Source organism: Mustela lutreola, chromosome 4, assembly GCF_030435805.1.
Source record: "Mustela lutreola isolate mMusLut2 chromosome 4, mMusLut2.pri, whole genome shotgun sequence".
NCBI lineage: Eukaryota > Metazoa > Chordata > Mammalia > Carnivora > Mustelidae > Mustela > Mustela lutreola.
The window spans coordinates 190,205,629-190,230,375 of NC_081293.1; the positions used below are offsets into that span (position 1 = coordinate 190,205,629).

The window sequence follows — 24,747 nt, forward strand, 5'->3', positions numbered from 1 at the left end:
ATATATATTGCTTTAAGAGTCCCTTTCCATTCAAAGGACTTAATAGTCACAGCTACAGACTCTGACAATGTAGATATAGTACAACTATTTTTAAAATAAGAAATGGGGGGTGCTTGGGTGACTCAGTGGGTTAAAGCCTCCGCTTTCAGCTCAGGTCATGATCCCAAGGGTTCTGGGATCGAGTTCCACGTCGGGCTCTCTGCTCAGCGGGGAGCCTGCTCCCCACCCCCCGCCTGCCTCTCTGCCTACTTATGCTCTCCGTCTGTCAAATACATAAATAAAATCTTTAAAAAAAATAAAATAAGAAATGGGAAGAGCATATGCAAAGTTTTTTTTTTTTTTAAGATTTTATTTATTTGTTTGACAGAGAGAGAGAGAGAGAGAGATCACAAGTAGGCAGAAAGGCAGGCACAGAGAGAGGAGGAAGCAGGCTCCCTGCTGAGCAGAGAGCCAGATGCAGGGCTCATTCCCAAGCCCCTGAAATCATGACTTGAGCCAAAGGCAGAGGCTTAACCCACTGAGCCACCCAGGTGTCCCCAAAGTTCTTTTTTAAGATTATTTGTTTGTTTATTTATTTATTTATTTATTTATTTATTTCTCAGAGAGAGAGAGAACACAAGTGCAGGGAGAAGCAGGCAGAGGGAGAAGCAAGCTCCCTGCTGAGCAAAGAGCCCAATGTGGAACTTGATCTCAGGACCCTAGGATCATGACCTGAGCTGAAGGCAGACACTTAATCAACTGAGCTGAAGGCAGGCACTTAATCAACTTTGAGGTTTCCCACAAATTTTTTTTTTGAACAGTTTTCAGTAATCATACTGGTGGAGAAAGTATTAGCAGAATCATTCTAGAACTATTGTATGTGTAATGTAAGTAAGATAAAGGCGATGAATAATTATGCAATATTCTAGTTCCAAAAAATAATATAGAAAAGATTAGGTAAAGCCTCCAGGGTCTTGAATTTAAATTGTACATATCAAGGTAGACTCATTTTATATAAATAGGCACAGTTTTATATGTCCATATGCTGAGATTATGGTTTTGAAATACTGTTTCCCAATATGAGTAACTAGGACTTCTTGGAGAAAGAGCTCCTTCCTGGTCTGGGGCAAGAAATCTATAAGATGAGCTTGGAATATCTTTACATACTGGGTATAAGAGATTACTAGGGTTATGTTAAAAGGTGTCAGGAGCTGACTGGAGGAAACTTATACTGGCCAAGGATGAGAGAAGGAATACTTCAAAAATATATAATAATTGTAACCATTGGAAATCCATAAAATATATTTAAATCCATGAGTTCATAATGGTATTTTTTTTTTCATAATGGTATTTAAAAAGCAGCCACCTTCAAAAGATAAATTCATTATTTATCAGACCCAAGTCTGATCAAGGCTCTGTGACCACCTACTAAGTTGCAGAAAGATATGCAGAGAACAGAAAGATCAGAAAGACATGTTTAACTCTGCCATGTGGATGGAATCATAGCGTAGATGGTGGAAAACTCTACAGTAAGAAAATCTGATTATTCAACAAATAAACTGGAAGAAAATTAATGAGCTGTAGGGAGAATCTGTAGATTAAAGTAGACTTAAAAACAAATCAGATAAAAAGATGTAGAATGCTAACATTTGTTATTAGGTAAATGTAAATTAAAACAACAGTCAGGCAATGCCTTGGTGGCTTGGTTGGCTGAGTCTCTGCCTTTGGTTCTGGTTGAGCCTTTGCCTTTGGCTTGGGTCATGATCTCAGGGTCCTGGGATGGAGCCCCACATCAGGCTCTCTGCTCAGTGGGGAGTCTGCTTCTCCCTCTCCTTTGCCCCTACTCATGCTCTTTCTTGCTGTCTCTCTCAAATAAATAAAATCTTTAAAAAACCCCACAGCAATTGGATACCACTATATACCTACTAGAAAATTGTAAAGACTGACATTATCACATCCTGGAAAGGCTATAGATCATCAGAAATGTTTTTTGTTGCTGCTTGGAATGCAGAATATTATAACCATTTTGGAAGGCATCTTGGCAATTTCTTATAAAGTTAAATATAGACTCAGCATACAGCCCAGAAACTTCCGAAATGAGTGGAAAATTTACTACCATATAAAAACAGGCATGAAAATGTTTATAGAAACTTTATTCATAATTGGAAATATCCAAAATATTCTTTGGTAGGTGAATGGGTGAAGAAACTACAATCTATACATAGAATGTGAATACTATTCAGCAATAAAAAGAGGTGAGCTAATAACTCACATAATTACATGAAAAAAATCTCAAATGCATTTTGCCAAGTGAAAGAGGCTGGAACAAAAGGCTACATACTTTACGATTCAATTCTAATGATATTTTGCAATTAAAACAAAAACAAAAACAAAAAACAAAAAACTAATAGGGATAGAAAACAGGTTAAGTGGATACCTATCTCTTTAGGATAAGTAAGGGGACAATGTTTGACTAGGGAAGTACAGGGTGTTTTGGGGCAATGGAACTAATCTGTTTGGCACTATAATGGTGGATACATTATGTATTTGCTAAACTCATAGGACTTTGCAATATAAAAATTGAAGCTTAAAGTATACAAATTGAAAAAAAAATCAACCAGGAGTTTGGGGGAATCCCAGGATAAGATACAGACAAAAGAACTTACTGTGTGATGAATGTATGATACCGGCTCCCTGGAGAGGTTGGTCGAAAAGGACCTAAGAAACTTTGAATATCAGCATAGTTCTCAGCAAGTCCTGTACAATTTTGGAAAACAGTATTTTGCCTAAAAAATGAAAGGCTAAAGACAAAAGAGCTATGTATAATCACTGTACTCTAATTGGCAAAGTTGCTTTTGTAAAATAAATCTCCACATGAATTAACCATAATTAAGACTCTTTTACAAATATGAAACAACACTGGAAATCAGAAAACTTAAACCTCAGAATACAAGTGTTCAGGGAAACAGGTGTGAAAAAATGTTAAGTAAATTCAGTAAATTGAAAAAACAGTCGAAATAATCTCAAGCAAGGGCCATATTACAGGGTCCTTAAGGAGGACTATATTTTGTGAAAATTTAATAAGTGACATTGAGAAGAGAATGAAAACAGCCAAAAAACCCTAAAATGAAAAGCTAGAAAGGATCAGAGGAAATGTGGTAATTAAAAGAAATTAAAACACAAAATAACCAAAGACAATGCATGAACCTTGACAGATCTTTGATTTTTAAAAAATCTATAAATGTATTTGGGAAAAATTTTAGAAAATTTTAATATGGACTATACATTTTATATTACTGGAGTAATGTTAGTTTTCTCATGTGTGATGATGCTATTCTTGTTACGTGGGAGGATGTCCTTATTCAACATAAAGTGTCATCTCAGTACCTGGAATGTAGTAGATATCTTTACTAATCAGGATGCGGATGAATGAATATAGGAAGCATGGTGATCCACAGGACTAACCCCCTGAAAGCCATTTTAGGTGACTTTTGCAGAGGAGTAGTGAATAGATCACATAATTAGTCTCTGCACCGTGCTCACCATTAGTCAGTCAGATAAAGAACTGAAAAATTAACTCAGATCTTTGGATTTCAAGATACACCGTAAAATTAACCTAAGGACTCCATTTGCCATCTGCTAGATGCCTCGTCACAAACCCCGTTCTGGAGTTTCTCATGGTACGTTACCTACACTCATGGTCCCCGACAAGTCAAGAGCTAGTGTAAGAGGACCAGAGAATCTAAGGGTCATCTCAACAGGACAGATGTTCTCCCAATTTTCAAGACACCCTTTCTTCTTATTCATGAGATTATGGAAGCTGAATGATTTGATATAGCTTACCTAACAAGTTAATACAAAGCTCAGGTTAAGATTCCTGAGGTTCTAACTCTCAGACTCCATCTCCCAAAATGGGATCTGAAAGAATAGTGACCAAGGAAAAAGGCTTTCAGAAATTAATGGCAAATACTTCATTAAATATCCTTCAGAGGATCCTTTATCCTTAAGATTAGGGAATTACCTGCCTAATAATGCCTATAAAATAAATTTTATTTTATAAATAATCTGATTTTCTAATTTAAATTTAATTAGCCAATATATAGTTCATCATTAGTTTTTGATATAATGAAACCCAAGACAGAATTGGTCCTCTGTGATGCTGCTAAGGATGGGGTAGTTACGTAATCCTAAACCAAGTTCCCAAAACTCAGAAGTCAACAACTTTATTACTTCAGAAGGGGAGAGTAAGAAAAGAAAGATGTTTTTGTGCTTGATTTGTGATGGGAGGAGGGGCATTATTAAGAGGTTGGAGAGTTACAGCAGGGAGTCTCTGAAGAGAAAATTCTGAGTGATTGTCTGCCCTGATATATTACTAGGAGTTGAGTGAAGGTGAATGCCATCTAGCAAGGAGATAATTGCTTCCTTACAAAGTTTTCAAGAGAGGAAATAATTAGTCCCTTGTGAGTCAGTGCATAGAAACTTTTCAGGTGGAGAAAAATGTTTTTCCTAATTTAAAGATGGCTTAACACACTCACAGTTGCTCAAAGATGGAGAGCTTTCTACCTAGTGTCCAGTGGCATTTGGAGAAGACCCTTAATTAAGGATTAAACAATATGTTAACTAGACATTGACATCCATAACTCGTGTTTCTGTGATGTACTCATGTGTATGCATTCATGCAAGTGTGTTCACACACCTCAGTGTAACCCATCTCTCCACCTCCAGCGCAACACCAGCAGCCTTGATCAGAATGTAACCCTGTACTGTAGGTCTGTGTTACAGATTGTGAGGGATGCTTCTTCTCCAATTACAGTGTCAGTGGCATTGACGTCAGAAGTGATCTAACTTGCTTCCTTGTGCTATTTCGGGCCCATTCATAACTATTCCTTTTTCTATTTTTCTAATCCCGACCTTTTTGCCATCTAGACCAAGGAAACAGGATGTTTTTCAAGGCTCTGTGACCTGAACTATTCATACAACAGTCCTCCCTATGATTCCCTAAGCGTAAGAGAGAGCCCAGAAAAGGCACCTCTCTCTCTTTTTAAGAAAGAATTATTTACTTATTTCAGAGAGAGGAAGGGAGCAAGTAAGGGGAGGGGCAGAGAGAGAGAATCTCAAGCATCTCTGCTGAGTGCAGAGCCCAAGGCCGGGCACCAGCCTGAGATCATGACCTGAGCTAAAATCAAGAGTTCGGTGCTCAAGCAACTGAGCCACCCAGGTGCCCCAGAGAAAGCATCTCTCTTAAATCTGCCCTTTCTTTAGCCCTTCCCCCTTCCCTAATCACCAAAAACTAATTCATTCCCTCCTTCTGGTCAAGAATGGAGTGCATTCACTCTATATGATTGCCCTAGTAACTCTTATGGGCCCCGAGATGGGCCAAAAGATACGGATAAAGCATCAGGGAGGATCAAGATTCCTGACAAGCAGACAGCTGTCTCTTCCCCTAACATGCTACAGTTGAGTTCCAGGGACAAGAAGAAATAAGCAGCCTGACTTTCTACTTATGATCAACTGATTATTAATTTCCACTTGCTCCTCCAGCCATACTAAGAGGCACTATAAGAATACAAAAGGAGGGTGCCTGGGTGGCTCAGTGGGTTAAACCTCTGCCTCTGGCTCAGGTCATGGTCTCAGGGTCCTGGGATTGAGCCCCACATCGGGCTCTCTGCTCAGCAAGGAGTCTGCTTCCCTCCCCCCTCTCTCTGCCTGTCTCTCTGCCTACTTGTGACCTCTGTCTGTCAAATAAATAAATAAAATCTTAAAAAAAAAAAGAATACAAAAGGAGTTAAATAACAAGGACAAAGAGAATGGGGAAAATGGTACAACAGATGATATTTTGCAGTTTATTTTTGATGTGGGAAAGCAGAATCTCCAAGATAATAATAAGATGATGCAATGCAAATGAAATTTCTGCTAAGGGAAAAATGAAAAAACAAACAAACAAAAAAACCAAAAAAACCCCCAAACAACCCAGTAATAGCATTTACTCAACAGAGCTCTTAAAAGCTTCAGCACATGGAGGCATCAGCTACCATTGAAGGTGAAGGGAAGGTTTAGGGGTTAAAATAGGAGCAGTGGTTAAAAGTTGGCATACACAGCAATTGGGCACTGAGAGTCCCTTGTATTTTCTGAGTCACCAAGGAAATATCTGTTTCACAGGTAGGGTGCTGGTTATCTCACTTTGCCAAGGTCTGTCTCAGTTTTAAAAAACAGAAAGTCCTACATCCTGGAAACTCCCTCTGTCCACTGTCCAGCCAGGGCACTTGTTCACGCTGTCGACATTTCACCTACCCACCACAACACCTGGAAGAGACAAGACTTTATTCTCATTAAAAAGAATTAAACTTGGAAAGTTCTAGATTTTAGAACTATAGATATAACATTTATAGCTTAAAATAAATGATCTTGCAAGTGCTGCAGATAATGATTTTGAAGTTACAAATAAAATTTTGCAAACAGACGAATTTATAAATACAGAATCTGAATAGGGATGAATGACTGCATCATTCTCTTTTTTTAATTTTTATTTTGAATTTTGAGTTTATTTAGAGGCCAGGGACCCAGGTATTCTTCCCTTTCATCACTGCAATCATATATACAAAATTACACATTATTTTAACATTATCACAACAAGCCATAAGCTTTTCCCTACTCTTCATTTTCATAACATATTCTTTTAATAAATACCTACTATATGATAGGCACTAATGTGAAAGCTACAGATTGAATAATATTTCATCAAGTAGTTGTCTAATGTGGTTTATTCAACTTCCACTAAGAGTGGACATTTACTTCTTTTCCAATTTTTCCTTTTACAGATTAAAAAAAAGATCAAGAAAGAGCTATTATTCTCTTATTGATGGATTTTTGTTTTGTATCAGTTTCTATAATGAACTAAACCACTGTGAACATTCTAATGGGAGTCTTTGCGAAGACACATGTTGCCATTTTTCTTGGGTGCATACCTGGGAGTGTAATTGCTACAGTGGAGGGGAAGTGTATACTTAGCTTTGAAGTTTCACTTGTGGTGAGCACAGCATGATGAGTAGAGAAGTTGAATCAGTACACCTAAAGTTAATGTAACATGATGTATCAACTATACTCAAAAAAAAAAAAATTAAAACTGACAACATTTTTTTCCAATGGGGGTTTTACTAGTTTTAATTTTTTTTTCCATGGCTACTGAGCTACTGTGGCTTTAAACAACATTGGGAGGATATCTTAGAGTAACCCAAGTGGAGAAGCTGGTTGGGCTATATAGGTTTTGAGGGAAAGAGTCCACTCTCCTCAGATTTCCTCATCCAGTGACCTTCCTTCACTGTTCCCCAACAGTCCATACATGAGCCCACACAGCTTCTCAGAAGCTAACAGTGTCATTACTGACTCCTGATACGTCAGTGCATTTCTGGGATCTGCACAGGGTTAACACTGAAGTGAAAATTTCAGAGGGCCTCATTTTTCTTAAGATTTATTTATTTGAGAGAGAGAACGTATTCAAGAAAGAGAGAGAGAGTATGCTCAGGTGAGGAGCAGAGGGAGAGAATCTCAGGTAGACTCCCTACTGAACATAGAGCTCAACATGGGCCTCTATCTCATGACTCCAAGATCATGACTTGAGCCAAAACCAATAGTGGGACGCTCAACTGACTGAGTCACCCAGGTACCCCTGGGCCTCATTACAAGAGATTTTGACTGATAGATTTTTTTGGAGGATGATTTGATAACAGCTATTAAATTTTATATAGTAATTTAGGAAGTTATAGCTGTCCAAATGTACAGGATTACATGTTAAGATTTTTATAGTAGCAGCTTTTTTCTTTACTGGTAAAGAACTGGAAGAGTCAGCCACTTAAAATGTGAGAGTATATTATTGCTAATTTGCCAAGGCTTAATGTATGCACACACATGCATATAACAAAAAAAGTAGCATGACAATACTACTTTAGCATGACTTACTAAAATAGCAAATAAAGACCATATATAGATAAACTTGTGTATGCATAGAATATTCCTGTACGGACACAACAGACACTAATAGTACTGTTTACTCTAGGAGATAGATCAGGAAAATCGGGCATTGGTGAGAGAGACATTCGCATCCATTTTATATCCCTGTATAAAATTTTATTTTTACCTTGAGTTGTGCTAACTTTATGATAAATGGAAAGTGTTTTATTAATGTAAACATAAATATTTCAATGTTACTTTGCTATTTTATTCAGCACCCCAGCCATCCTCACTTTTATACACTACTTTTTCTGTCAGTTCTCTGTGTTGGTTCCTAAACCCTTACCTCTCACTTCAAGTAGCTTGGGAAGGTGCCCTGGTAGCATTTGAAGACCTAGAAGGGAAAATGTGGCTGAAGAGCCACAGCTGGAATGCGTGCACGTTACAGAGATGGGAACAGGTTGTGGCATTAGCAGAACCTGAGACTGGTTTGCAGGGCATATCCTATGTCTTTCTCTCTTTTTAAAATTTAATTTTTCCAAGATTCATTGTTTATGAGTTCCCATAACTATGATAGCAGGGTATCTTGTAGAGAGGGAGTGCAGAAATCATCTGAATAATATGGGATTCTTAGGGCTTTGAGATGAAAAACTTTTTGACAGAGGCTATTTGTTGGCCTCTGGATTTTTTTGTTTGGTTTGGTTTTGTTAAAGATTTTATTGATTTATTTGAGAGTGGGAGAGAATGTGTAAGAGAGCACCAGTGGGGAGCAGCACAGGGTTGGGGGTTTGGGGGAGGGAGCACCAGCAGGCGGAGGGGCAGAAGGAGAGGCAGGCTCCTAGCTGAGCGGGGAGGCCAACTTGGGACTTGATCCCAGGACCCCAAGATCATCACCTGAGCTGAAGGCAGATGCTTAGCTGACTGAGCCACCCAGGCACCCCTGTTGGCCACTGGGTTTCTGATTTTTGGTAATTGTCTTGGAGCCATTTGTGGTGCCTTCTGCTTATGGGTTGCTAGGGCTCTTGCAGGGTTAATTGGAAACAGAGGCACAGAAGAGAGCAGGGGGGCTGGCTGCTTACAGGACAGACTGTTCGGTGATCATCAGGACTTGGTGACTGGGTTGAAGGCAGCCTGGGCATTGAGAAACCCCTGATGAGGAGACTTCAAGTTTGCCCACGACATAAAACTTCACCATGTTCTAAAACTTGATTAGCCTCAGGAGGAAAGGTGAAACTTTCTCTGGCTTTTCCTTGACTACATCCCTAGGGTTTCTCTGAACTTGACAAATTTAGTTTCTCAGTGAATAACTCCCCATAGGGACAGACAGAAGAAGAACAGGAGGGGGAGAGACAGAGGAAGACAACTGGACTTCCACAGCATTATTACTACTGGGCTTTTCCCTGAGAAATTGTATGAAGACTGTTTTCTCTTGCACTGAGAGCAAGGACAACAGCAGCATGCTCTGGGCCACAGAGTGCGCTCTGTACTAGTCAAGCAAGAGTAGCCTGGGCTGATCCCTGGACAGCCATAGACATTCCCACTCAGGCTCTTTTTCTGGAGGTGAGTGCCAGGGCTCCCATCTATGAAGGAGAGAGTAAGAGAAGATCAGGATGGGAAGTTCTGGGCTTCATTGCTGTCTAAAATGAAGACATCTTCAGTAGAGTGTGCAGAGTGGGCTAGGAGAGCTATGCACTGGAGGAACCCAAATGAAATCCTCCCTCCACAGCAGAGAGCAGATTTAGCTCTTCTCAGTGCTGGTGGTAGACATAGCTCTCTGCCATGACCTAAGACTCTGCTCTCTCATTTGCCCTTATTCCTTGTTTATGTAAGCTTGCCATTTTGTAGGGGATCTCCAGGAGGAGAGCCCACAGATTGACCAGACAATGCCTTAGTGAACAGTGAAGAGAAGGTTCTATTTTGTAATAGGAGGAAAAGCAGGTCAGGATGGATACTCTTTACTCATTCACTGACTTGTTTGGAGAAATGCATTGAATAAATACTGAAAGAGTACATATGTGCTTATTCTGTGTCAGACTCTGTTCTAGGCACTGGAGATGTGACAGTGAATAAGACAGACCACGGTACTTCAATTTCAGCTATTGATGAGAACCAATAAGAAGAAAATGGTGCCTCTAAGAGGATAGAATGTGAAGACATACTTGTACTATTTTAGAGAGGGTGACTATAAGACCCATGGTTGGAGACTTCTGAGCAAAGACCTACATGTGGTGAGGGAAGGAGCCCAGGTATACTAAGTGAATCAGTGTGATTCATTTTGGTGTCTTTGACACTTTTCCTTTTTGTCAGGACTCTGGAGAAAATGGAAGGACATAGCAGATACCTGGGGACTTTTCCAAGCTTCTCAATGGGATGCAGACCATAGCTGGTTGGAAATAGCGACAGGCTGCCCATTTGGAGATCTTATTTCTTCACTGAGACTAGAGATTTGAGACATGAGAATGGCAGAGAATGTTTCCTGGTTTCTTGTCTCCTGGTGCCAGGGTGGAGATTGTATAGGACAGGTGGGAGATGGGGATGAAAGTTCCAGCCTCTTTTCACTGCTCTGGACCTCTCCTCCCTGCTGTCATCTGGTGACAAAAGGAATGATTTCAGAACTCAGGGTTACCAACTGGAAACGAATGAGGTTCTTCCTACGAGGAGGAGGCACAGTCATTGAAATGAGAGATAGAGATGTCTTTCGTGATAAGAATAAGGAGAAACAAAGTAGAATACTCTATTCCATGGAGCCAGCTCCCCAGAATACAGGGAAAGACTCAATAGTTTGCCTCAATATAGCTCTTATCTTATGATAGTTTCCCAGGTAGACCCTACCTCTCTGCCAGCTGGCTCTAACAACAGACTGAAGTAATGACTAAGATAACTGAAGTGAGAACTTCAAGGGAACCTAAGGCAAATAGAGCTCACATTCAGTGGAGATGGAGGGAAGAAGTTACCATATCTGGGTGGGATTGGCAGGAGTCTGTAGGACATGGACATAAGGGGCAGAGAATATGGTTTAGGGCATTCAGGAGGGAAGCATTGGTGTTATGAATGAGCTCATTGCAGTTAGGGAAGTGGACAGGGTGGCAGCTCAGAGCAGAGTTAGAGGCAGAAGGACCAGTGGGTTGAAAGATGAGGGTGCATATTGGGGGGGGGGTTGTTGGTGACTAATACTCACCTTCTTCCATATGTATGTTTATTATAATATGTATTTTCTTCATAAAACATTTCACATCAATCTTGTACAGAGAATAGGAGAAGATGAGCCCATTGTCATGATGTGGAGCCCAAGAGCAGAGATAATACTTCCTCGACTTGGGAATAGCTTCAGTCCTTTGAAATCAGAAGCATGTAAGCTCGCCTTTGTTCTCTAGATTTCATAAAGGGCAAGACACAGGACTAAATGTTGAAGAATTATTCTAGTGCCATTGAATTTTATCTACTTGGCTTTCGTGGCTCCAAAGAGCTACACAATATTCTTTTTGCCACATTCTTCCTTCTCTACTCAGTGACAGTCATGGGGAACATACTTATCATTGTGATTGTCTGTGTTGATAAACGCCTGCAGTCCCCCATGTATTTCTTCCTTGGCCACCTCTCTGTTCTAGAGATCCTGATCACATCAGTTGCTGTCCCCTTGATGCTCTGGGGGTTACTGCTTCCTGGGATGCAGGCAATATCTTTGACAGCATGTAGTGCACAATTATATTTGTACCTTTCTTTGGGTACGTCAGAGTTGGTATTAATGGGAGCGATGGCTGTGGACCGTTATGTGGCTATCTGTAACCCCCTGAGGTACAACATCATTATGAACAGCCACACCTGCATCTGGGTGGTCATTGTGTCATTGGTGTTTGGGTTCCTATTTCAAATCTGGCCCGTCTACGCCACATTTCAGCTTACCTTCTGCAAATCAAATGTGGTAGATCATTTTTTATGTGACCGAGGGCAACTGCTCAAATTATCCTGTGATGACAGCCTTTTCACAGAGTTTATTCTTTTTTTAATGGCTGTATTCATTATTGTTGGTTCTTTGATCCCTACAATCATCTCCTACACCTACATCGTCTCCACCATCCTCAAGATCCCCTCAGCCTCTGGTCAGAGGAAAGCCTTCTCTACCTGTGCATCCCACTTCACCTTTGTTGTGATTGGCTATGGCACCTGCTTGTTCCTGTATGTGAAACCCAAGCAAACACAGGCAGCTGAGTACAACAGGGTAGCATCACTGATGGTTTTAGTGGTGACCCCTTTTCTGAACCCATTCATCTTCACCCTCCGGAATGATAAATTTATAGAGGCCTTTCGAGATTTCATGAAACGCTGCTATCAACTCCTCAAGGATTAGCTGTGTCCTAAGGACAATCAAAGACACATCGTCATGGACCTGAGTAGTCTGAAAGCAATAATGCAATCTGAAACGATCATGTTCAACACTAAATTGTTTGTGATCTACACGGAAATTCCACAAAATTCTTCAAGAGAATTTTAAGACATTGACAGTGCTCCAATTTATAATCAGATGATTCCTACAATGGGAGATCTCATTATTATTTTTTAATTGGATATATATTCTCGTACATACTTCTGTAGTTATAATACATCTTATAGTATAAATTTAACAGGTGTAAATGTGCAAAATATATGTGATATTTCTTTGAACACTCAGCTTTTTTGAATGGGAAAAGCAAGAAAGAATATAATTCATTCTGTGACAGTTGACTCCATGATTGATTCTAGGTGTTGAGTCATCTTCCTATATTTTGTCCTGGGCTTTCATGATTTTCTCACTGCCTAAAGCACCCTCTATTTCTTTTGTGAGTGACCCCAAGTTCAGCCTCAGGGGGTCCAACCTTTACTTGAGTTCCTGCCCCCAGGTCCTACAGGGATGCTACCTCCCTGTAGATCTTCTCAAGTAGCAGCTGTAAGAGTGAATTCATTCCACACTCCTGCCTCCTTCCCAATCTCAGGGAGATGTATGTTAATTCAGGCATGTCTCTAATTGGTGGACTTTCTCATGGTGAGGAGAGAGGGTCTTAGAAAGAGGCATTTTTCTTATCTAGCATTATTTTCATTATCTCCTGAGCCCCAGATGTGGGAGGGCATGAATTCTGGGACCTGAACTTACAAGGACAAGCTGACCTTGGTGTGTCCCTGGGATGAGGCAGGAATGCAGAAAAGGGGCCACCCCTGGTCGCTTCTCCCTACATTCCTCACATTATCCAATCGTGACACAGGGCATTCCATCTCCCTTCTCTCTTAGCTACATTTCTTTCTTCCTTTCCCTCTCCCCCTACAAAGACAGAGTTTACCAAGCTGTCCTCTAGGTCTATAGGGAGCTTCCTAATCCATATCTCACTTTCTATATTGTCTAGTCCCAGCCCCTTTCCTGTCACACTGCCCTTGTCAATATTTCTGCCATTCTTATGTGGCTAAGTAGAGGTCAAAAGACTGTGCACATGAGACTGCCTCCCAACATAATACATGTATTTATTCTGGACTCTGTTCTATGTGCATTTGACAAGAATATATATTCTGTTGTTTTAAGATGTTCTGAATATAGCTGTTAAAATTTACCTGGTCCAATGTGTCATTCAAAGCCACTGTTTACTTATTGTATCATTTAAAGCCACTGCTTACTTACTGATTTTCTGTTTGTATGATTTATCCTTTGATGTAAGTGGGGTGTTAAAGTCTCTAATATTATAGTATTAGTATTGATTATGTCAATATGTGTGTTTGTTAATAGCTGCTTTATGAATTTGGATGCTCCTATGTTGGATACATAAATATTTACAACTGTATCTTCATGTTGGATTTTTCCCGTTATGATTATATAATGTCCTTCTTTGTTTCGTATTACATCTTTGTTTTAAAGTCTATCTTGTCTGATGTACTTATCATCACCCTAGCTTTCTTTTTACTTCCTTTTGCATGAGCAATGCTTTTCCAGCCCTTTATTTTCAATCTGCCTGTGTGTTTAAGTCTTGAATGAGTCTCTTGGAGGCAGCGCATGGGTGGGTCTTGCTTCTTTATTCATTCTGTCACCCTGTGTCTTTTGATTAGAGATGTTAGTCCATTTACATTCAAAGTAATTATTTATGGGTGTACTTATTGCCCTTTTGTTACTTATTTTTTAGTTATTTTTGTAGTTCTCTGTTTCTTCTCTTGCTTTCTTCTTGCATGGTTTGCTGACTTTCTTTAATCAGATAGTTGGATTCCTTTCTCTTTATTTCTTGCATATCTATTACTGGGTTTTGATTTGTGGTGACTATTTGGTTTATATATGACATCTATGCATATAATAGTATATAATAAGTTATGGTTGTTTAAACTTAAACCCGTTATTTACTCCTTTCCCCATCCCCTTAACATTTAGGAATATGGCATTGTACTTTACATACTTTTTATTTTGTGAATCCCTTGACTGATTTTTATAGGTGTACTTAATTTTTTTGCTTTTGTGTTTCCTACTTTTCCTACTCCTGCTTATGGTCTTTCCTTTCCATTAAGAGACCCCTTTTCATTTCTTGTAGGGCTGAGTTAATCGTTACAAATTCCTTTAACTTTTGTTTATCTGAAAAACACTTTATCTTTTCTCTTATTCTGAATTATAGCCTTGCTGGATGCAATATTCTTGGTTGTAGGCTTTTTTCTTTTAGCACTTTGAACATGCCATGCCATTTCTTTCCAGCCTGTAATGTTTCCGCTGAAAAATCAGTGGATAGACTTATGGGGCTTCCCTTTTATATAATTGTTTTATTTTCTTTTGCTGCTTTTAAAATTCTCTCTTTATCACTACTTTTTGCCATTTTATATTTTAATTTAATTTGATCTAATCTAGTTTTATAGATTTATTTATTTATTTGAGAAAGAGAGAGAGTAAGCAGGGGGAGGAGCGGAGGGAGAGAGAGGAAGAGCATCCTCAGGCTGACTTCCTCCTGAATGTGGAGCTCAACGCAGGGCTCAATCCCATGACCCAAGATCATGACCTGAGCTGAAGTCAGATGCTTAACCAACTTAGCCACCCAGGCACCCCTTCTTTGTGCCATTTTAAATACTATGTATTTGGGTGTGGACCTTCTTGGTTTGGTTAAATAGGGGGCTCTCTGTGTCTCCTGGATCTGAGTTTCTATTTCTTTCCCCAGATTCAGGAAGTTTTCAGCTATTATTTCTTCAAATAAGTTTTCTGCCCTGTTTTCTCTTTTTTCTTCTTTTGTGATCTGTATAATGCAAATGTTATTATGCTTGATGGTATTGCTGAGTTCCCTCTATTTTTTTTTTTTATTATTATTTTTCTGTCTCCCATTCAGCTTGATTGTTTTCCTTGACTTTGTCTTCCAGGTCATTGATCTATTATTCTGCCTCCTCCAGTCTGCTATATATTCCTTCTAGTGTATTTTTAATTCCAGTTATTGAGTTCTTCATGTCTGATAGATTCTTGTTTATGTTTTCTATCTCTTTGTTAAGGTCCTCCACTCTTTTTACTCAAGTCCAATGGATATATTTATGACCATTGCTTTAAATTCTTTATCAGGTATATTATTTATCTCTGTTTTAATCAGCACTCTTTGATTTTGTTGTGTTCTTTAATTTGGGACTTATTCCTCTGTCTCCTTTTGTCTCTCTGTTTCTGCATGTTAGGAAAATCAGCTACCTGTGCTGCTCTTGAAAGTAGTGGCATTATGAAAAAGAGGTCCTGTAGTGACCTGCAGAGCAATGTGTCTTGTTCAATGGAACCTGGCACTTCAGGGGTATCTTCTATGTGTGTCGCATGTGCCCTGCTCTTCTGGCTGAGCCACTTTTGCCTTCAGTCCATTTGTCTGCAATGACTCTGCCTGTTGTGGGAAGGGTTTTGTCTCTTTGTTGTTATTAGGCTTGTCTGGACCTGCCATGGCTTACATTGAGTCAGAGCAGGTGTTTGCCCAAGAGGTGATAGCATTAAACTATAGGGCACTTTCTCTGTGTTGTTTCCTGAGGAGCTTTTGTTGGTGGGTGGGGCTTGGAGTCAGAGTAGGTGGTTCCCCCCCCATTGCTGTGGCTATGGTCAGATTGGTGTGTGCCATTATCATAGTCTGTTTAATTTTGAATTGGATTAGACATATCAGTATGAATCTCTCTCTCTCTCTCTTTCTTTCTCTCCCTGTATGTATGCATATACATGCATATGGATGTGTGGTGTGTGTGTGTGTATTCTCAATTTTTTTTTTTTTTTTGAGTGGTAGTTCAATGGCTAACCCAGTAACAATGATCATGCCCTTTAGGCCCTGATCACAGTCCTAAATGACCATTTAAACCACAAGAAGCAAATCCTCCAGGATATATGGCTAACTCCAGGTCTGGGGCCAGAAATAAACAGGATGAGCTTGGAACATTTTGTCATACCAAATATCAAAGCTGACTAGGGACATGTTAAAAGGATTCAGGGTCCAAACTGAAGAGACTTTCACTAGTCAATATGGGACAAGTTGTAATTTGAAAATACAATGATTGCAGTCATTTAAAACCCATCAAACATATTTAGAAGCATGAGTTCATAATGATATTTACAAGTTATTCACCTTCAAAGGAGATTCAGGAAACCTATTTATTATTTTGAGATCTGATAAATGGAAAGATTCAAGTATTTATTTTGGGTAAATATACAGTAAATGAAAATATCAAAGTATTGTAGATAATTAATGAAACATGATAGAATTAGAATATCATCATTTAGCAATGCCCAATGATGTTTATACATCATGCATCAACTGTTTCTAACATCATAGAAAAGAGAAAAATAGATCTATGTTTCCTTGGATGAAATACTATAAAAGACCTTCATTTTTCAAAACTAGAGGAGTTCAGTCTTATCAGTCCTCTGAATTCTACTGCCAATTTACAGGAAAATATATAGAGAACTTTATTTACTATATCATAAGGATACCATCACCAAAATCCAGATTATAGACAACTACTGTCAAAACATCTAGTGATTTCAACAGATAGATGATAAGGAAAAGAAAGGGATGCTGAAAGTATCTACAGATTAAAAGGACTAAAAGGATACATGAAATTTTTAAAAAATGGTCAAAACTAACTAAGCTATAGTATGTAGTGATATAAATTTGGGTGATAAAAGAAACATGGTGAAGTGATTATTGCAAAGATAGCTACTTTTAGGGAAATAAGGATTATAATTGTAATGGGGTAGCACAGGAGGTTCTGAGGTCTGTATGAATGTTCTTTCTTTTTTTTTTTTTTTTGATCTGGCTGGTAGCTATAAGGGTACTTATCTCATGATAAATTAGATATATATTTGCTTTGTGTAGTGTTTCTATCTATATCTGTACTTTATATTAAAATCAAACAATTAGAAGGCTTTCTGATTTCCATTTAAGGAGTTTGGAAGTTGTCACTGTTGTCCTCACAACAGGAATAAAACACAAAGAAACTGAAAATCAGCATACTTTCTTAAATCCATCAGAGAATTAAGGTCACTGGGCAAACTAATGTTCTTCATATTGGAAAGACAAGCAAATACAATGAATCACAGTGTACTGGAGCAGAAAATCTGACACAGAAGTCCATTGCTGGAACTAGTTTGAGGTTAGAAAGTACTTGACAAATTGTTGTAGGCTCTGTAAGGACAAACTTGGAGGCTAAAACTTTCTGAGAGTCCCAGTGTTAGGAGGGCCCCCATGCATTTGTGAATTGTATGTCCAGGATCCTTGTCAGGATCTCAGAGTAAAGGTCAGAGAATTCAGAGTCCTATCAATTAGGTGAAGGGTGAAAGTAACCATTCTGAAATACACCAAGGAATTTGAAAACGTTCTGAAATATGCCTGGCTTTAAGGAAGACTATTTTATCAAAGCCTAAATACCTTGAATTTTTCCCAGAGCCTAATCAATTTGGGTTATGGCCCAAATTCCCAATCTCGGAAATAGCCAACTCCAGTCTCTCTGCCCTGTTTCACCAAAGTTACAGAGAAGCTGAAAGTCACAACCCAGAGACACAGGTTCGCCACAAGTCTGAGACCTAATCATAGAACTGTAGAATGTTGAATGCTTCACTCCCTCCACTCCTTACCACCACATCGGTAGGGCTTCTGTATGATAGCAGGGGATTACACAGCAATAACTTTGAGTCTAAGACTTTACTTAAGAAGGAGATTCTAGGGAAACACAAAAACAACAGATGAGACAAAAATAAGAACAAGAGATTTATTTTAGTCTCTCACATCTATGGCTACATTAAACAGTAAACACAGCACAATTCTGATCCAGATAAACATAAAACCTCACATATAAGACCTGTTTACCTCAGGTCTTTTTACCCATTATGTAATGTCCAGCTTCCAGTGAAATATTACAAGGCATACTAAAACAACAACAACAACAACAACAAGCAAAACAAAGTATGAAGAGACAGGGCAAACATTAGAATCAGACTCAGATGTGGCAGAAATGTTGACATGATCAGACTAGGATTTTAACATAACTGTTTAACATGCTAAGGGCTCTAGTAGAAGAGTAGACAAAATGCAAGAGCCAATAGATAACATCAGCAGAGCAATGGGAACTAAGGAAGAATAAAAATGAAGTGGTAAAAAAGGACCAACCTAAATAAAAATAAAGAATGGCTTTAATGAGCTTGGCAAAAGAGTGCATATAGTTGAGGAAAGAATCAGTGAGCTTAATGATATGTCATGAGAAACTTCCAGAACTTAAATGCAAAGTGAAAAATGAATGAAAAATGTAAAACAGAGTATCTAAGAATTTGGCACAATTATAAAAACAATTACAAATCTTATGTGTCATGGGAATATGAGAAGTAACAGATAAATTATTAGAAGTAATAATAACTGAGAAATTCCTAAAATTAATGACAGACATCAAACCACAGATCCAGGAAGCTCAGAGAATGTGAACAAGATAAATACCAAACAATTTACATGTAGGCCTATCATATTTGAAGTGCAGAAAATCAAAGACAAAGACAACATATTGAAAGAAGTCAAAAGGGAGAAAACACTTAATCTACAGAGGAATAAGAATGGGAATAAGAATGGGAATTACATAGAGTCCTCTTCAGAAAACATGCAAGCCAAAAAGAAAGCAGAGTAAAGTACTTAATGTGTTGATGAAAAAAAATCCATCATTCTAGAATTCTGTGTCTTGGGAAATTATTCTTAAAAAGTGAAGAAATACTTTCTCAGACAAATAACATTTTGTTTGTCACCAGTAGACCTCCCTTGTAAGAGATGTTAAAAGAAGTTGTTTATAGGGGTGCCTGGGTGGCTCTGGATTAAAGGCTCTGCCTTTGGCTCAGGTCATGATCCCAGGGTCCTAGGATCGAGCCCTGCATCAGGCTCTCTACTCAGCAGGGAGCCTGCTTCTCTGCCTGCCTCTCTGCCTACTTGTGATCTCTGTCAAATAATAATAAAAAAAAAACTAAATAAAAAAAGTTGTTTACAGAGAAGGAAAATAATATTGTTCAGAAATTGAATCTACAGAAAGAAAGGAAGAACTTATAGAAGGAATAAATTTAGGTAAAATATTTAATTTTTCTTATTCTTACCTGATCTCACAGATAATAGTTTGTTAGAATGACAGAGAAGCAACATATTGGATGATTCTAGCTTATGAATAAGTGAAATGAATGACAGCAATGTTTAAGGGATGTGAGAGAGGAGTTGGGGATATTCTGTTATAAGATACTTGCACTACCCATGAAGTGCTATAATGTTACTGAGAAGTGATTATATCAAGGTCACAGGATATAAAGTTAGTATACATGTCAATCACTTTCCTATGTACTTGCTTTAATATATATCAACAATGAAAAACTGGGATTTGGAATTAAAAACACAACACCATTTATTTGAGCACCAAAAAATATTTAGATGTAAACCTAACAAAATTTGTGCATGATCTGAGAAAAACCACAAAAACTTAAAAGCTCTGATGAAAAATATAAGAAGATATAAATAAATGGAGAAATACCCCATATTCCTGCACAGAAAAACAGTATTATTAAGATGTCAATTCTTCTCAACTTGATTTATAGATTCAATGCAATCTCAACCAAAATCCGAGTAAGTTATTTTGTAGATAATGACAAAGTGATACTAGCATTTATATGGAAAGGTGAAAGGCTTAGAATAGCCAACACAATTCTGAAGAAGAACAGAATTGAAGCTACTAACTCTACTCAACTTCAAAATTTATTATAATATAACTGTAGTTATTAAGACATTGTTTTATTGGAGAAATAACAGAAAAATATATTACTAGAATAGAATAGAATAGAAAGCTCAGAAATAGACCCACACAAACATCAACTGATCTTTAGCCAAGAACAAAGGAAATTCAGTGGAGAAAGGATAGTTTTTTCAACAAAAGGTGTTGGAACGATTGGATCCACAGGGGAAAAATAAATCTGGATGCAGATTTTATACCTTTCATAAAAATAAACTCAAATTCGATCAGAGACCTAAATGTAAAATGCAAAAGTACAAAACATCAGAGCCTAACAGGAGAAAAGTAGGTGACCTTGGGTTTGATGAATAGTTTTTATATACAACACCAAAAGGATGATCCATGAAAGAAAAAATTGAAAAGGTGAACTTCTGCTCTAGGAAGGACTGTTATGAGAAAGAAAAGACAAGCCACAATTTGGGAGAAAGTACTTGGCAAATGACATGAAATATCGGACATGTACACAAAACATACAAAGAGCTTTTAAAACTCAACAATAAGAACAAATAACTCAATTAAAAATGAGCAAAAGATCTGAACAGTTACCTCACTAAAAGACATATGCAGATAGTAAATAAGCATATAAAAAGATGATCAATATTCTATGTCATTAGGAAATTACAAATTAATACAATAATGAAGAACCACCCCACACCTAGTCGAATGAGTAAAATCCAAAACACCAAATGTTGGTGAGAATGTGGAGCAACAGGAACTCTCATTATTGCTGGTGGGAATGCAAAATGGTACAGCCACTTTGAAAGACACTTTGGCAATTTCTTACAAAGCTAAGTATGCTCTTGCAATACAACCCAGGAATTATATCCCTTAATACATACACAGATGAGTTGATAGCATGTCTGTACAACCTTGCACATGAATGCTCTTTGTAGTTATATTCATAATTGCCAAAAATTAGAAGCAACCAAGACATCTATTATGGGTTGTATTATGTCCATCAAAATTCATATGTTGAAATTCTAACCTCCCAGTATATCAGAATGTGAACTTGAGTGGAAATGGGGTTGCAGTTGTACTTAGTGAAGATGAGGTCATACTGGAGTAGTGTAGTCCCTAATCTTATTGACTGATGTCCTTATAAAGAGAACACTGTGTGATGAGACATGGAGAGAGAATGACTTGAGAAGGTGGAATATAAACCAGATAGCAATAGAGAAGTATCAATAAAGCCAAATGGAAAAGAATAATATGATCGATAAATCCCTCACAAGAATGAGCAACTAAAAAATAGAAACACAAATCACTAATATTAGAAATGGAAACAAAGGATGTCACAATAGTGCTATAAACTGTAAATGTATAAAAATGGATATCATGAACAACTTTATTTTGATAAACTTGACAACTTAAATGAATTAAGCAAATCACCTGGAAAACACAAACTGAAGCAGAAGTTTTGAATAGTCCCCTAGTTCCTAAAGGGATTTTACCTATAAATAAGTACTTCCTCACAAAGAAAACTCCTGGCCTAGATTTCCTCACTGATGGATTTTTACCAACTATTTAGGAGGAAATAATACAAACATTTCCCCACAAAATAGGAAAGGAGGGCTTATTTTCCAACTCATTTTATGATAACCAAAATTACTTTGATGCCAAAACCTGACATGGACCTTACCTAAAAGAAAATTATAGGTCAATATCTCTCATTAATAGAGAGGCCAAAATCCTGAATTAAAAAGCTAATCAATATAACCCAATAACTTAAAAAGAATAGCCCACATACCTCAGTATTCCCTCCTAATCTTTCTTTTCAGCACTGAGGCAATCACTATTGGGGTTTCTTTAACTACGATTATTTTTAATCTATTTTAGAATGTATGGCATCTCACCATATGCAATTTTTTTCATATCTAAAATTTCATTTATTATAAAGCACATGAATTCATCCACATTGTGTTCTATCAGCATTTTGTTACTTTTCATTGCTGAGTAGTATTTCCTTGTATGACTATAACATTCCCTTGTTGATGGATATTTGTTTTCTGTCACACAATTAGTTATAATGATTAATGGCATGATGAACACTGTAACTGAAGTATTGGAGAAGACATACATTTTGATTTATTTTCAGCAACTATCTACAAAGAGAATTGCTAGATCATAGGGAGATATATATTTAAGTTTATAAAAAATGAAACTTTTTCCAAAGGAGTTTTATTCCTTTATATTCCTTTCTCCTTCTCCATTTCTACTCTGCCAATGTCTAGTTGATCATACTGGAAGGATAGCTAGAGAAATGGAACCATGCCTGGAATTAAGAAAGTTGATTGTTTAATGAAGGTTCTGACACAGAAGACCCTCTTCAGATTTCCTCATTTGGCAGCAGCCCTCCTTCACTGTTCCCCAGCAGTCATCACATGACCCCACATGGCCACTCAGAGGCTGACAGGCACATAGTGGGACAGAGGTGTCACGGGCAGCTGTCAGCACAGTTCCTGTCGGGGTGAGGCCCTGAGGGATGGGTCTCTACTTCACAGTATGATTGGTGGCTCCTGTTTTGTTAGTGGCATTCTAGGATCTGCATGGGGTAACAATACTAAAATAGAAATACTCTGACCAGAGGATCTGAGCATAGGCTCAATGCAATCTCATTTAAGAAACAAAACAAATGAGCAAAGGGGGAAAAAAGGAGAGAGAGAGGCAAACCAAGAATCATAGTCAACTGCAGAGAAAAACTGATGGTTTCCAGAGGTGAGGTGGTGGGGGGATGGGTGAACTAGGTGATGGGGATTAAGTAGTGCCCTTGTCGTGTTGAGCACTGCATCATGTATGGAAGTGTGGAATCACTATATTGTACCCCTGAAACTAATATTACACTGCATGTTAATTCATTGGAATTTAAATAAAAAATTAAAAAGAGATTATAAATTAATGTAACTTTTTGGTGGTGACTTGATAACAGCTAATAATTTAATACAATTACAAAGTTATAGGAGTGCCTGGGCAGATAAGTGTCTGACTCTTAGTTTTGGCTCAGATTGTGATCTCTGGGTTTAGAGATTGAGCCCTGCATCAGGCTCTGCTCTCTCTCTCTTTCTCTCTGTGTGGAGTCTGCTTCACATTCTCTCTCTCTCCCTCTGCCCCTCCTACTCATGTGCTCTCTCTCTCTCTCTCTGTAAAATAAATAAAGGAATCTTTTAAAAAAGGTTTACTTGTACGACTTTTCAGACATGAGAATATTTATTGCAACAGCAATATAGACATGAAAAATTGTAGAAAATGAAATATTCATCAGCATATTAAGTAACCATCAGTGTTTTTGTAAGTGAATATTTGTAAAGCTCTCACTTAAAATGTGATTCACATATCATCATTAGTAAGGAAAATTTATTTATTTTTTATTTTTTAATATTATTTATTTATTTATATTATTATGTATAGTATTTATATATTATATAATATATTCTCTATATATTATATATTACATTATACATTATTTATATATATTATATTTATTTATTTATATTAATTATTTTTTATATTTTATATTTTTATTTTTTTATATTTTTAAAAATAATTTTAATTTTTCAGTGTTCCAAGATTCATTGTTAGGAAAAGTTTAATACAACACAAGCATACATGCACACACATATATATGAAAAAGTAGCCAGACAGTGTATTTATTTATTTATTTTTTAACTTTTACTTTGTTTTAACATATAATGTATTATTTGTTTCAGGGGTACAGGTCTGTAATTTGTCAGTCTTACACAATTCACAGCACTCCCCAATGTCTATCACCCAGCCACCTTCTCACCCTCTCAACCCCTTCCCCTCCAGCACAGACAGTATATTTATTAAAATATCATTTACTTTAAAATGGTATGTACAAATGTTCTTATAAACACACAGAATACTTCTCTGTGAATACAGTAGAAATGTATAATAATAATTTATAATATTTATCTCTAGCAGATGGATTCTCAAGATAATCAAGCAGATAGGGAGATGGATATTGCACTTTACATTATATCCTTCCATTTGAACTTAAAATTAAGATCTGACTAATTTTATGAAAAATGAAATTTGTTTTACATAGTTTAAGAAGAGATATTTTAAATGTGATTTTGCTATTTTTCCTAAATCCAAATCATCCTCACTTAGTATTGTTGTTGTTGATTCTGAATATCTTCACTTTCACCCCTCAATTCAAGCAGCACAGGGAGGTGACCCAAGAGCATTTGAAGATTGAGAAGAGACATGTATGGCTGAACAACCACAGTTGGATAAATGTTGGAGGGCCTGGAATGGGCTGTAGACTTAACAGAATGTAAATTTGGAGTAGTGGCAGGTCCTCTCTCTCTCTTACATGCTGTCATAACTGGACAAAGGGTATGTGGTAGAGAGTGTGCAGATCCTCTGGGAAATACGTGTTTCATAAAAACTTGGAGATGATGAAGAAGATTAAGTGGACTCTAGGTTTTTATGTGTGTCTTTTGTAGGGATTAGGGGACTCATCAACTTGGGGGTAGCTTAGGGATAAATGTGCCCTTGTCGTGTTGCTGGGATAAATGGAGTCAGGGAGAAGCACAGAGCAGACGAGGGGGCTGACCAGTC

The 24,747-nt window shown here is 37.6% G+C and overlaps 1 protein-coding gene across 1 annotated transcript; it reads left to right on the forward strand.

Moving 5' to 3' along the window:
• Positions 1-11,329: 11,329 nt before the first annotated feature.
• On the forward strand, positions 11,330-12,274 carry LOC131830451 (olfactory receptor 9A1-like). The gene has a single exon (XM_059172683.1). It carries the CDS (start codon positions 11,330-11,332, stop codon positions 12,272-12,274), a length of 945 nt encoding a protein of 314 aa, XP_059028666.1.
• Positions 12,275-24,747: the final 12,473 nt, after the last annotated feature.

Excerpts from the sequence above, each read along its gene's own strand:
- LOC131830451 (XM_059172683.1), top strand. The coding sequence starts at position 11,330 with ATGTTGAAGAATTATTCTAGTGCCATTGAATTTTATCTACTTGGCTTT.